Source organism: Anastrepha ludens, chromosome 6 (assembly GCF_028408465.1).
Source record: "Anastrepha ludens isolate Willacy chromosome 6, idAnaLude1.1, whole genome shotgun sequence".
Classification (NCBI taxonomy): Eukaryota; Metazoa; Arthropoda; class Insecta; order Diptera; family Tephritidae; genus Anastrepha; species Anastrepha ludens.
In genome coordinates this window covers 100947986-100962738 of record NC_071502.1, presented here as the reverse complement: position 1 = coordinate 100962738, position 14753 = coordinate 100947986, and the positions used below count along the sequence as shown (strand labels likewise).

The window sequence follows — 14753 nt, the reverse complement described above, 5'->3', positions numbered from 1 at the left end:
ACAAAATAAGATATTTGATATTTGATATTAGATTGTTTGGTGTCAAAGGAAAAATATACTATTGTTATCCTTATGTTTTCTCTCAATATACACATTCTAATAAATTTTGAAAGAACTGAGTAAGAATTTACCACGGAAGGTTGTTTGCCTTTGTGTAGAGGCGTGGCCAAATAACACTTTAACGTATTTTTGTATACACAAACTTGACAGCTAATTTAATTAGTCTGACTGTAAACAGAGTTTAATTAGCACAAGCAGCGGGTAATTATTATACCATATCCCCAGTCTGTGCAGATAGCTTTGTACATTTTGCTCGTACGATGATTTATAAGTCCGATAACTGGTTACATAACACATCTTAATGGAAAACATATTTTATGCGAGTATATAAATGGTTGACAAACGATGACTTATTGCTGGTTCAGGTCTCTGGTTCTCATTGCTTAAAATAAAATCGCAAGTTCATGCTGTACTAATTCTGAACTCTTATTTGGCAATGTCGACATTCTGATTATTTTAAAATATTGCAGTCGATTTTTCCGTTTTGAATTTGAATTTTTGACATCGTGAACCTTTCATACATTATGATTAGAAATATTGTGCACCAATATATTTTTGAGCAATTAATGCATTTTAAAGATGGCAATCGTTGTTGCCAAAAATTTTGTGGATCCTTTCGTTCAACAGAAAGACTTATTTTTACAGAGTATGCTTTTAAACTTGGATACAACTGTCGTCCGTTGCTACACAATGGGATTGAATTCATCAAAATATTTAAAAAGGATTGCTTGCATTTTATGAATCAGATACCAGAATTACGTCTGACCCCACATACAGAAAAAGAGCTTTTTATGCTGCAACGCGAAAGTGACTTTATTGGTAGTCAACTAGAGATGCAAATGTCACCGGAATTTTTCAGCCCAAATTGTGCAAGGCCCTCCATTCCGCCACATCGATTCTCTTTGGGTTTGAAACAATCAATGGCTCGTCAAAATATTCGTGGACAACAGTGTTTTCAAGACAAATGCTCTCTAAAACCATACAAAATACATTTACTTGAAGCCGTGCGCCGTAGTCGGGTGCTGATAGTGAATGGTGACTGCATTTTTGAAAAATCGACCGGATTGCCTATGTATATAATTGAAAATTGTGCTGAACGCAGAGCTCATTGTAAAATAATTTGTGTGGAGAGAGAGCAATTATTGGCAATTCATAATAGTGAAAAGCTTTCGGAATACTTAGGTGAAAAAGTGGGAAATACCGTTGCTTTTCAAATACATCTGCAGAGTCGAATCAGCGAAGGATCAAACCTTATCTATACCACGTCAAGTTTCTTGCTGCGTGTACTTATGGGTCAAAGTATTGTTGATAGTTTCCGGCATATTTCACATATTGTTGTTTGTGATGTCCATCGACATGAAGCATTTACTGATTTATTATTATGTGAATTACGCGCTGCTCTTCGTTGCCACGCACATCTCAAAATAATATTACTTTCCAATTCTGAGCACAATTCAGATTTTTTAGAGTATTTTGGTGAGGGTGAAGTGTTTCAGTTGGAATTTCCCTCGGATTCTGCTTTACAAACATTTAACGTTTTTCATATAGAAGATATACAAAGGGTACTAGAAAAAGACCATTTAAATACCCAATTATCGTATACGAACTACACAAATATGTCGCGAATGATTTACGGAAATTATTTCAATGTGGACCGTATACTTGAAAATTATGAGCTTACTGGTGCCGATCAAGTTTTTGAATCATTTTTGTATATGGTTCAAGGTGAAAATATTTCCATAGATTATCGGCACTCTATAACTGGAAAGACTGCGATTATTATAGCTGCTAAACTTGGAAATGTCGCACATATAAAAATATTATTGGACAAATTTGCTGATCCCTGTATAATGGATAAACAAAATCTTAACGCTTTATCTAACGCGATTGCCGGAGGAAATATGAAGAGTGTTGAATTGCTAAGCAGCGTCCCAAATTTGAAAAACAGAAATCCATCAACACTGGATTACAGTTTAGTAATGGATCTTATTAAAGTTTTGATGCTAAGTACGAAATGGGAACCTGGTAGGTAATACAAATCTACCCATATAAATGAAAACTTAGACATATTTTTAATTACAGGTAATATTGTTATTATAGTAGCTGATTATGAGCAACTTTTGCGTATGAATTATTGGGTATTGCGATGTAAAATGATAGGCGATATTCCACAACAAGTTGTCTTGTACATGTTGCATAACAATATTGAAAAGGATCATTTGGATAAGGTTATCGAAGGTACACCCGAATGTATAAATGTTATAATTGCCACAGATATTATTGAAAGCGTTATTCCGAAATATCCATTAAAATATATAATTGATTTGGCAAGAACACGACGCACCAAATATAATGCAGATGCGACTTGTAAGGAGGTTGCTTATGAATGGGTAGCTAAAGAAGCACTTGAAAATCGTGCACGTTTAACTAGTCGTCAAGGTACGGAGAAATATTCAATTATTTAAATTTTTCTCAATACTAGTTTCTAACTCTTAGGTGAGCGCGTATTATGCTTTCGTTTTATTCCCACTTTTCTGGTCGAAAGTTTGTCTAATACCTATACAGCGGATTTATTAACAATGCCGCTGGATCGAATTTGTTTAACTGTAAAATTATTATCACCGCATACAATGGTTGCGGAATATTTGCAATCAACAATTTCGAAAGCACCCTTTATACACATACACAATACAGTCGAAAGTTTGAAGAAAATATACGTATTTGATGAACTAGAAGACGTGACATGGTTAGGATGTCGGCTAATAGATGTTCCAATCGATTGCCAGTTAGGAAAACTACTCGTATTTGCAATACTTTTACAATGCCTGGATCCCGTACTAACAATAGTCAGTTTTTTATCAACTTTTGATCCATTGGAATTGCCCAGCGAGATAGATAATAAAAATCACGCCGCTTTTGAAGAGGTCCGTGCCAAAGTAAAGGAAGAGCGAAAACGTCTAGCAGAAAGTATACTTTCGGATCATTTAATATATCTACGATTATATCAAGAATGGCAAAACAATTTGCGAGACGATAATCCAGAAATGGTGCTTATAGACGAACATGATTATGTGCTAAATGGAATTTTGGAAAAAGTTTGCGACATACGCACACATTTAGTGGGCGCATTACGTTCATCACAGCTTATACACAACCAAGGGCAATTGAGCATGCATTATATAAATTTAAAGTCAAATAGTTGGCCCATGATTAAGGCAACGCTTGCGGCTGGTCTTTACCCTTGTCTTTGCATCGTCGACACATTTGAAGGGCGTCTTAAATGCAATAGCTCTAAGGAGCTTGTCATACATCCAGCATCCATTCTTCGAGAACTCGCCTTGGAGCCGCTAAACTCCAATGCACGATCATTTCCCTCCAACTGGATTGTGTATGGAAATGAAATTAATAGTGCTAACCGTATCAGCATCCGATGTTGTTCCTTGGTATCGCCATTAACTGTTGCTATGTTTGCAGGTATGCTTAATTTATTTTGTTCAAAAATATGAATATTAAAATTAGAAATGTGCACAAGACTAAGTATTCAATCAGAACCATGTTGTAGTAAAATGTAGACTAGAGGTCCAATAAATTGACGCACTCAAAAATGTATCTTAAATAACTCCAAAATCTAAAGTCGAGATCCTTGAAAATGTTACTATCGCAATAAAGTGTAGAATAATTTTAATCGAAATATTTTATACACTTTTATATATAATATGCGTATGTATATAATCTGTGTGACACATCGGTTAACATGAGATATCAAAATGAAATAATTTTTTTATAGTAATAATATAATACTTTTCTGATGAGAAGATATTTCATATGCAACCTTATGCCGTTTAAAGGTCATGTGTGCACATTTTATTATTTTGTACAAAAAGAATGGCGCCCAGAATTTAAGGAATATGTAATTATTACGAAAAGTAGTCACTCAACATTGTGTGCTTTTTAGGTCCACCGAAGATACATTCGACAAACGTTTGTCCTCTTAGTAATTATGGCAACTATCAAGGTCCGGGAAATCATATTGCGACTGATAAAGAAGCTACAATGTCAATTTTCTATATTGATGACTGGATTGAAATGAAAATGGAACATACCACTGCTCAACTGCTCTTTAAATCACGGCAATATTTTTATAGCGCCTATATGAATTTCTTGCAGAATTGTGGCAGCCTAGACAAGTGGCGACGCACCAACACTTTTTTAACTGCAGCATCGCGTTTGTTTGATACATTGGAAAGAGTATTTGCTATCGAAGATCAGATATGTGGTTTTATAAAGCCATTTAACATCGGTTTACGTCCTAAGGCAGTACCGAACAAATTTATAAATTCATTCAATTCCGTTATAAGTTGGAATGAAGGAAAATTTTCAAACTTTGTTCATACGATTCAAAAAGACAACGCTTCGAAACGAGTTGACACAAAGAAACAGTACGTTTCGGACGGACAACGAGATTATAAGTTTTCTTGTTTGGAAAAACAATTTTTTGCTGTTTATCTATCGCATTCAGACTCAGTATTTCGAAAATATCCACAAGATTGGCTTCGTGAAGCCGTTTCAAAAGTAGTTGAGCCCTGCTTGAAGTGTGACAAACTGACTTTCGTAATTCTGTACAACAGGAATCCCGATCAATTTTGCATGGTGGCAGTGGCTACAAAGATATTTGGGGCATTCAGATTGCAAGAGTATTTTAAAAATAAAATACCTATTAGCGAAGTTTTGTAAGTATGATATTAACTTAAAAATTGCTTATAAATTATTTTAAATATACTTTTTTTATTTATAGGAAAATTTGTTCAAATCAAAATATGTGTGTGCCTTCATTCCCTGAAAAACGAAATGCCTTTCAAATCGATACATTAATTGGCAAAATAATTTTAGATCTATTTGCTTTTCGAAATAATTGGCTAGATTATAACTAACAGCTACATTTCATTTAAATGAAAATGAAGTTCATAGATATTTAAGTTGAAAATTCGCAAATTTGGTATGTAATCGTATCTATAATTATCAATAATGTATACGGTTTATAGTTGTCATACTTTTACTTCGGAGCAACATATAATCAACTCGAACAAATGGAATAAAGTTTGAATTTTAATTTTGAAAAATTTACCGCGCATCAATCGTTGAAAATAAAGTGAATTCTGCTATAAGATTAATAAAAAGTAAACTTGTTTGTGTTTTTATCTGATGTTCTTATTTACTATGAAGTTCTTATGTTTTTTTTTCTCTCACTCCTCTCGGGAGCATGGGGCCTCGACAAGACATTTGTGTTGCGTTCGCTACGTTAATCTATTTGATTTCTGACAGGGTAGGTGATCAGCCTGCCGCTACCAGTCTTAAACTTAGGAACAACGTCTTTTTACTGCTTGGAGCGCCATCTGTGTTTTACATTTTTCTGCCAGAAGGATCACACAGATTGTTGAGGACTTCGTTAGAGTTGATGTGTCTGCGCTATTACGGCTATGTTCGGAAACGCATTATAATGCGCAGTACTTGCAGCGCTGGCAGCACTGTCAATGTGACAATTCATGCAACTGATAGATTTGTTGAAAAATTGCAAATAGATTTGTTGCATTTATGAACGCGCTGTGCAGTAAAATGGAATTGTTACTAAGTTTGGTCATGGACGATGTATGTGAGGAAAAAACCGATAGTCTTTTATTAAATTTAAGAAAAAAAAACCGTGTAAAGCTTAAAAGAAGGACATATCTTGTCAAAAGTTTAATATCTTTTTTTTATTCGCTTATACATATGTGATGAGTAAATTAGAAAATTTTCGCTGGGCGATGTTGCTATCTATTTTTAAATCTTTATTAACTTTTTTTACTTCATCTACGACCTTAGCCTAGAGCACGCTCTTTTTCCTCCTTCCCGATGTGAACTCATTCTCCATGCTCAGTCGGACTCTGAGCAGTAATTTTATCTCCGATGTACTAAAGTAATCACTAAAACCAAGAAAAGTATAATAAAATAAAGTTTAAATATCGTATTTTTCATCAATTTTTGTATTAAAAACTAAAATAAATAATTAAATACCCACTTTTCATCAGACATTGTACTAGCGTATTTATTGGCAGTGTGAAAATTTTTGCTGCAAATAATGCACGACTTTTGATACAAAAATGATGTTTAAGAACGCGTTGCATTTGCAGTACTGCCATATTTGCATTTTTGAACGCACTGCTCACTCTGAAATGGTATGTTGCGCATTATAATGCATTGTTGAACATACCCTACCGCAGTTGCCCGATTCCTCTTGCTGGCGCCACTGATGTAATGTGTAACAAATATCATAACTTTTAATTTTTGTTTTTGTTCGATTTTTAGGGGGGAGATTGATAACGATTATATAATATAATATGGAACTCTCTCATTTTTCTAATTAAAGTGAGATACTGGTCTCGTTTTTTTTAGTCTGGCAACAAAGCCGAATCAGCCGCCCGACGAAATTTGATTTTTTTTAATTTAAAGGAGCTCCGCCAAACCACTGAAAAGGGTATACGCGTCAATTATATAATTTAAAAATTAAAATATCCAATGATTGATTCACGAATATGCAACTTTCACACGAAGATTGGTTAATTTATTTTCTGTGACGACATTACTTCTATCAAATTCGCCAGGAAAAAATTGAGTACAGGGATGGTTTCCTTGGTTCTCCTTGGTTTCCATTTCTCCAATGGAATTCCATTAACATTCTCTGCCTCTACCATCTGTGCGATCCTTCTTCAGAAAAATGTGAAACATTGACGCTCCAAGCAGTAAAGAGGGCGTTGTTCCTAAGCAACGACAGGTGGACATTTCCACCACTTAGGACTGGTATCGGCAGGCTAATAGTTATAGCCTCTACTGTATTCGAAATATAAAAAAAACTAAAATGTTCGTTCATAAGAATACATTCATAAGTATTTTTTAAAGAAATAAAGTTTAGTTATCAGTAATGCACTCAACCAAACTAAAACCCAAGTGTTTTTTTTATAAACAATCAGGTAAAAACCTGTTTTTGCTAATCACCTACTCACCAACGCAAGACAAGCCTTGTCGAGACCCTATGCTCACGAGAGGAGTGAAGAAAAAAATATATATATGTATGGTATGCACATATGTATGTATATGCGCAACCTAACAAAATAATGCTTCTACTTCAGAATTTTATTTGAATATTTTTTATTTAAATATTGACTAAGCAGGTAGGTAATGCAACCTGCGTTCGATTTCCAAATAATGAGGTAACTAGTGTATCTTTAATGAAGCTTTTTCCATGTTCACGAATTTAAGCAGGTAGGTGGTTAATAGTGCGACAACAACAATGGTTTGGAAATCTTGAAAACCAGACTATCAATACACTGGAAAAACCTAGAGAAATGCAATATCAGGTAATAAGTGCAGGTGTTTTACCTGTAAATATATAAAAATGGAAAAGGTTTACGGCTACTGAATTAAGGGCGAGCACAACCAGTACAAATTTAGATTTCTGTTGTCTGCCTGTACTTTCATGTTTTAAAATGAAGACATTGTTTGAAGTAAATATTATTAACTTCATTGGGATGTGTTTAACAAAATTTAGTTTGTGGTACTGGAACACAAGTATAATAAAATCATACTGTCAATATACTAATGTTGCTCACACTCATATCAGCTGACACGATGAAACTAATGAGAGACCCATTTAAATAAATTCTCACCACCCTTATCATTTACAAATTTTAATTTCTATTAGCATAACTTAAAAACAATGTTAATTATAGATAAATGAACTAATTGCGTTTGTTGGTTTTTGGCTTTAGTTTGTTATACAATGAAAACGTAACTTATAATGCGGATGTGTGTAAAAGTGCGTATGCAAAAATGTTAATGGCAACATTGTGTCGATACAACCAAACGCAAACACACACAATCCGATGTATTGTGTAAATATGTAACTAAAAGAACGCAGTTGTTTTCTACGGGATAAACTTTGCTTAATTTTGTGTATGCTACAGGCAACGGAAAGGGACTACAATACGTTGATGAGTGTGAGCACCATAATGCTCATACCATGGCGACGGTTTGTTTACGAATACAGTGAATACAAATGGGCGAAAGAGCGTAATTTTATTGTGCGTTATTTAAAGAGAGTTTTTGTTTAATTAAAATAGATATGCCAGTAGTAACACACCTACATTTAGTCACATTTATATCTTGTGCGTAATTCAAAAATAGCTACAAAATGGTGCGCGAAGTGACGTGAATCCAAAATTCCCCTCAAAATTTTGTTTTTCACCATACCTATCAAGACAAGGATGATAGATACCAGGTTTGCTCGTTAGGTATGGTGAGCAAAATTTATTTCAGCCTGTGTTTCACAAAATTTATATAACTAACAAAATTTTGCCGCTAGCCAAAATCTGCACGATGATTTCATATATATTTACACAATCGTCCAATCAGTTGTCGTTCAGATGGCAACGAAGTAATATTTTGTTAATTTTTTCGTATATCACTAATACGTTCTTAGTCTTTTCGTAAGCAAACCAATTCATTACCCCTGCTACGTTAGCCCATCAACTGATTCTGCCAAATTCGCTAAGGTCTGATATTGGCCACACCATTAAAAATATTTTCACCATGACTACTAGTATTTGGTGCGTATTTGTATCACCCTATAATTAAATAGCATCTCACTTCAAGTCGTTGTACGTTTTTCTCTTATATGTAAGTTTTTCAGCAAACCGATATTATTCTTGTAAAAAGTTTCGTGGCTATCAGTAGTGCTTTTGGTTAAAAAATTAATTTTATAATGTCGGACTCCGAAGCAAGTAATGCTTCTGATAGTGGATCAGACGAGGGATCCTTAAGTTCCAACAAATCACAACGAAGTGCGCGTTCACGTTCACGTTCTCGCTCAGTATATAGATCGCGTTCCGGTTCTCGGTCTAAATCGCCCTCTAGGTCGCGCTCGCGATCGCGTTCACGTTCAGACGCCTCGGGCTCGGAAGATGAGAGTCCCTCTCGTAATAGGCAGCGTAAAAGTCGCAGTCGGTCCGGTGATGAGGAACCTGAGGATGGTGAGGATCTCGATGGAGATGAGGTTGACTCTGAGTATGATGAAGAAGAGGATGAAGACGACGATCGCCCAAGAAAGAAGAAGAAAAAGGAACGTTTTGGAGGCTTCATTATTGATGAAGCCGAAGTGGATGACGAGGTAAATTATAGTCAAATTTGTGAAGCAAAATAGTTAAACAAAAGCAATTTGTAATGAAATGTTGTTGGTAGGTTGATGAAGATGATGAATGGGAAGAAGGAGCTAACGAACTTGGTATTGTTGGTAACGAGATTGACGAGTTAGGCCCTACAGCACGAGATATAGAAATACGACGTCGTGGCACAAATCTATGGGAGTAAGATAATAAACTATTAATATATTACTATAATTATTAATAAATTAAATATAATAAATATTAATGCTTTAATTTGTAACTAAATTACTTTATTTTTAGCACTCAAAAGGAAGATGAAATCGAGGAATATCTACGAAAGAAATATGCCGATGAATCTGTTGTTAAAAGACACTTTGGTGATGGCGGTGAGGAAATGTCCGATGAAATAACACAGCAGACATTGTTGCCGGGAATAAAGTAATAATAATTCATTTTGGGAAACACATATTTCATTAACTTATACAATTTATAGAGATCCTAATCTATGGATGGTCAAATGCCGCATTGGCGAGGAGAAAGCCACCGCTCTTTTATTGATGCGCAAATTTCTCACATATCTGAATACGGATGAACCTTTGCAGATTAAATCTGTGGTTGCTCCCGAAGGAGTTAAGGGTTATATATATCTGGAGTCATACAAGCAAACGCATGTAAAAACCGCTATAGACAATGTTGGCAATTTACGTATGGGCAAATGGAAACAAGAAATGGTGCCCATAAAGGAAATGACTGATGTTTTGAAAGTAGTAAAGGAGCAAGTTGGATTGAAAGTGAAACAATGGGTTCGACTCAAGCGTGGTTTATATAAGGACGATATTGCTCAAGTTGATTACGTGGATTTGGCACAAAATCAAGTACATTTAAAACTACTGCCCAGAATTGATTATACACGTATGCGCGGGGCTCTTAGAACCACTGCAACGGTAATATTTTACAGTCAATTTTGTATTAATGCCTTAATAATAATGATGTTCTGGTCTATATTTAAGGAATCGGATGATTCTAAACGCAGAAAGAAACGTAGACCAGCTGCAAAGCCCTTCGACCCAGAGGCCGTAAGGTAAGACAAATTTGTTTTACAAATTATAATATGATAGAAAACACTTGCAATTGTTTATATTTTATTTTATTTAAAGAGCTATTGGCGGGGAGGTTCATTCAGATGGTGACTTTTTGCTTTTTGAAGGGAATCGTTACTCGCGTAAAGGATTTTTGTATAAAAATTTTACAATGTCAGCCATTTTGGTTGACGGCGTGAAGCCTACATTGGCAGAATTGGAACGTTTTGAAGAGCAACCTGAAGGTAACCTAATGATTTTGCCTTGATAAATTTTGTTTATATATTTAATTGGCCAAGCTAAAAATAATATCTTAGACTTTAAAAATCAGGGCTAACTAAGATCAATTTAAACTGATTCCGAATTTATGAAATTTTTTCTAGATGTCAATTTGGAGATAGTTGCGGGCTCAAAAGACGATCCAACAAGTACACATTCCTTCTCTATGGGTGACAACGTAGAGGTTTGCGTTGGTGATTTGGAAAATTTGCAAGCAAAAATAATTGCAATTGATGGTGGCATGATAACAGTAATGCCAAAGCATCAAGATCTTAAAGTAAGTTAAATTTTTCTATGAGCAATCGCAATATATACATATATATATATTAATATTTAATATATTTTCTTTTGACAGGATCCATTAATCTTTAAAGCCAGTGAGTTACGCAAATTCTTCAAAACTGGTGATCATGCCAGGGTATTGGCAGGACGCTACGAAGGAGAAACTGGTTTAATCATACGGGTGGAACCGATGCGCATTGTATTGGTATCTGATTTAACAAATCACGAACTGGAAGTTTTGCCACGTGATTTGCAACTTTGTTCTGATGTGGCTACCGGCGTTGATTGCCTTGGCCAATTTCAATGGGGTGATCTTGTGCAACTGGAGTAAGTTTATTTTTGGATATCTTCTTTTAGATCGATAAGTTTACATTTGATTTTGAATATTCCAGTCCACAGAATGTTGGAGTTATTGTACGATTGGAACGGGAGAACTTTCATGTTTTAGGAATGCATGGGAAAGTTATTGAATGCAAACCGACAGCATTACACAAGCGTCGAGAGAATCGCAATACAATTGCTCTGGATGCAGACCAAAATCAAATAAGGCGCCGCGATATTGTTAAAGTAATGGAAGGACCACATGCTGTACGTAAATAAAATTAGGGAGGCACTGCATAATATTAAGCGTAAAAATATTTTCAGGGCCGATCTGGTGAAATAAAACATCTTTATCGAAGCTTAGCTTTCTTGCATTGCCGTATGTACACAGAAAATGGAGGAATATTTGTTTGCAAAACGCGTCATTTGCAGTTGGCTGGGGGTAGTAAAAGTCAGGCAAACAATGCTGGTACACTTGGCGGCTTTGGATTCATGTCTCCACGCATTCAATCGCCTATGCATCCTTCTGGTGGGCGTGGTGGACGCGTTGGCGGTAGAGGAGGTCGTGGTGGGTTCCGTGTAACACGCGATCGTGAATTACTAGGGAAAACCATTAAGATTAGCGGCGGACCATATAAGGGTAACAAGCTTAGTGGCAGTCATAACCAGTTATTTTTATTAACTTTGCAAAACTTTAATCCTTAGGAGTTGTCGGAATTGTTAAGGATGCCACTGAGAGCACAGTTCGCGTGGAACTGCATACATCATGCCAAACTATATCAGTAGATCGTAACCATATTGCTATGGTTGGAGCTCCTGGAAAAGAGGGCGGAAGTGTTTCGACATACGGTCGTACTCCAGCACGTACACCTGGATATGGCTCACAGACACCAGTTTATGCAGCAGTGGGATCGAAGACACCTCTGCTTGGCAATCAAACGCCTAATTGGGATTCAGAAGGTCGCACTCCGTACAGTGGTACAATGACGCCATCGCACGACGGTAGCATGACTCCGCGCCATGGCGCTTGGGATCCTAGTATAGCAAATACTCCGGCACGTACCAACGACTTTGACTACACTCTGGAAGAACCTAGCCCAAGCCCTGGTTACAACCCAAGTATGATCTTACACATTTAGCAGATATAATGCATATTGACTTACATAAAATTTAATTTTTGTATATTTTAGGTACACCAGGCTATCAAATGAATACGCAATTCGCACCGCAAACACCAGGCACTTTATACGGATCGGATCGTAGCTATAGTCCCTACAATCCAAGTCCCAGCCCGGCTCCATCCCCCTATCCAGTTGGTTATATGAACACACCATCTCCATCGACTTATTCCCCAAATACACCAGGTGGGAATCCGCAATCACCATATAATCCACAAACTCCAGGAGCAAGCCTGGACTCGCCAATCGGAGATTGGTGTACAACAGACATTGAAGTTAAAATTCATACCCATGACGATGCTGATTTAGTTGGGCAAACGGGCATTATTCGTACTGTTTCGAATGGAGTGTGCTCTGTTTTCTTGCGTCAAGAAGATCGCAGCGTGTCTATTGTGAGCGAACATTTGGCACCTGTACCTCCAGAAGTTGGCGATGAATTCAAAGTTATTTATGGTGACGAAAGAGAATCGGTGGGAAAAGTAAGATCGGTATCTGATAAGGATACCAGTCTTTGCCAGATTAATGACGAAATTAAATTGCTGCCAACCGCTTATTTGTGCAAAATGAAGTCCATTGACTAAAGAAACACGATTGAAAAGATAAAAAAACATTAGCCAACTATTTTGTACGTGTTTTTTCTCGGGTGTGAAAATAAATACAGTATCCACCAAAAAAATGTATGATTTTTATTCATAAATACTAACATTATTATTTAAATGAAATCATTAAATTAAGTGGTTCGTGCCAAATAGACAATTTATCAATAGAAATAGGTTTTTTTGTTTGTCATCGATAGCAGTTAAAAATTGAATGCTTACAAGTTATCGCAAGAGAGACAGTTAGAGCTAACCAAGAGCATTAACTGGCTCTCAAATTCACCGCCGCCGTAATTACAACGATGGTAGATTACAAGGTTTAACCATCCGAAACCAAATTATAAGAGTAGCTTCGGCTGGACGTCAGAGGGTATCGGCAGCAGAATTGTGCCCGTTCCTTTCATACGTTTTTTACGCTCTTCAAATCAGTCGTTGTTCAGATAGCAACGAGTAAAATTAATAATCGTTGTGTTGATTTTTCCTTATATCGCCAGCACAATATCAGTTTTGTTGCCAATAAACCGCCGTCACATCCCCTGTTACGTTAGAAAATCAACTGATTCCTTCAAATTCGCTGAGAGCAGGTTAACGGTCTGATAATCATCACCACCACCATGAAAACAAAATGTCAGCTACCCAGGCTCTGGAGGAAGTAAACACTCAGTCCAGTTTAACACGTTGGCTGCCAATGTATCACTGGTGATCATTTCAAAAAACTACCCCCAGGTGCCAATGTATCACCAGTGATACACGCTTAGGCCCCTAGATTTTAGGGGCTGGGACCCTAACGGAAGGAGTTTTGGGAAAATTGAAAGTTTATTTTAAAAGAAAAAATATTTTATTTCATATTGGGCGCAGTATGTTGCCACTAGTTTGGCCTCCTTCCTGGCGACTGACGACGAGTTTGTCGTCTTTAATTCTGAATAGCACATGCCGCAACGATGTCTCTTGCGCCTACCATCCTTTGTTGCTTCTGTCGACGTTATTAAAAAGTGTTTTCCCTGCGGAGGTGAGCGCGCTATTGAAGCGCTATCTTTTCCACTCATGAAAAGGATAATGCTTTGACGAAAGTCAGATATTTGCATTTTATAAGTTTTTGACACTGTTTCAGAGGACTGGGCATTATCTGCGAAGTGAATGAATTTGAGCAAGATATGGAACCGGTTACGAGCCATAACTTGTGGGACGAATGCGTTTTTGAACAATGTGCTTGGTTTCTAATAGTCGGTTATTGCAGGGTATTTTACCATTCCCATATACATGACTATGGCCAGAGACTCCATGATCTCCTGGCGATCAGTATCTTTCCACATATTCATCCTACTGCTGCTGCGAATACCGATGCCAGTTACTTGAGAGTTTGCATTCCTATTTGTCTCTTCAACAATAATATCCAATATCTCATCGGTCAAAAACTTTCTGTAATATTGAATTGGCACTCTCTGTATCACTGCCTGAATCTGGGATGTACTCATCTTCATCTGAACTAAAATCCTCACCACTAACACTGGAATTTTCCATTGACTTCACAACTTCACTTCACTATATTTCACTGTAATTTGCAACCAACTGCTCGCTATGAACTCAAGTTTGATACTGATTTATTTTGATCACCGGTGATCACATTTCAAAAAAAATAAAAATAGTTTTAAAAAAACGGCAAGTGGTCACCGGTGAACACAGCACAAAAACGTGCTCATACGCGTCAGGAGGGTGACTTTTATTCCTGGTAAAAATATCTCGTTAAAATTCAAACGGGAACAT

The 14753-nt window shown here is 36.4% G+C and overlaps 2 protein-coding genes across 2 annotated transcripts; both read left to right on the top strand.

Moving 5' to 3' along the window:
• The first annotated feature begins 144 nt into the window (after positions 1 to 144).
• LOC128866648 (benign gonial cell neoplasm protein) lies at positions 145 to 5191 on the top strand. The gene is made up of 5 exons (XM_054107543.1): positions 145 to 2085; positions 2143 to 2499; positions 2557 to 3534; positions 4016 to 4790; positions 4856 to 5191. The coding sequence occupies exons 1-5, from the start codon at positions 585 to 587 to the stop codon at positions 4989 to 4991; spliced, it is 3747 nt and encodes a 1248-aa protein (XP_053963518.1). The 5' UTR covers positions 145 to 584; the 3' UTR covers positions 4992 to 5191.
• Positions 5192 to 8738: 3547 nt separating this feature from the next.
• On the top strand, positions 8739 to 13077 carry LOC128866732 (transcription elongation factor SPT5). Its single transcript, XM_054107691.1, has 12 exons — positions 8739 to 9259; positions 9331 to 9455; positions 9555 to 9692; positions 9748 to 10198; positions 10265 to 10335; positions 10412 to 10578; positions 10717 to 10889; positions 10968 to 11221; positions 11287 to 11482; positions 11540 to 11855; positions 11921 to 12334; positions 12406 to 13077. The coding sequence occupies exons 1-12, from the start codon at positions 8855 to 8857 to the stop codon at positions 12972 to 12974; spliced, it is 3279 nt and encodes a 1092-aa protein (XP_053963666.1). The 5' UTR covers positions 8739 to 8854; the 3' UTR covers positions 12975 to 13077.
• The last annotated feature ends 1676 nt before the right edge of the window (positions 13078 to 14753 follow it).

Coding starts and splice junctions, on each gene's coding strand:
- LOC128866648 (XM_054107543.1), top strand. CDS start 585: ATGATTAGAAATATTGTGCACCAATATATTTTTGAGCAATTAATGCAT. Junction 2,086..2,142: donor AAGTACGAAATGGGAACCTG/GTAGGTAATACA, acceptor TTTTAATTACAG/GTAATATTGTTATTATAGTA. Junction 2,500..2,556: donor ACGTTTAACTAGTCGTCAAG/GTACGGAGAAAT, acceptor TCTAACTCTTAG/GTGAGCGCGTATTATGCTTT.
- LOC128866732 (XM_054107691.1), top strand. CDS start 8,855: ATGTCGGACTCCGAAGCAAGTAATGCTTCTGATAGTGGATCAGACGAG. Junction 10,579..10,716: donor TTTTGAAGAGCAACCTGAAG/GTAACCTAATGA, acceptor AATTTTTTCTAG/ATGTCAATTTGGAGATAGTT. Junction 11,222..11,286: donor GGTGATCTTGTGCAACTGGA/GTAAGTTTATTT, acceptor TGAATATTCCAG/TCCACAGAATGTTGGAGTTA.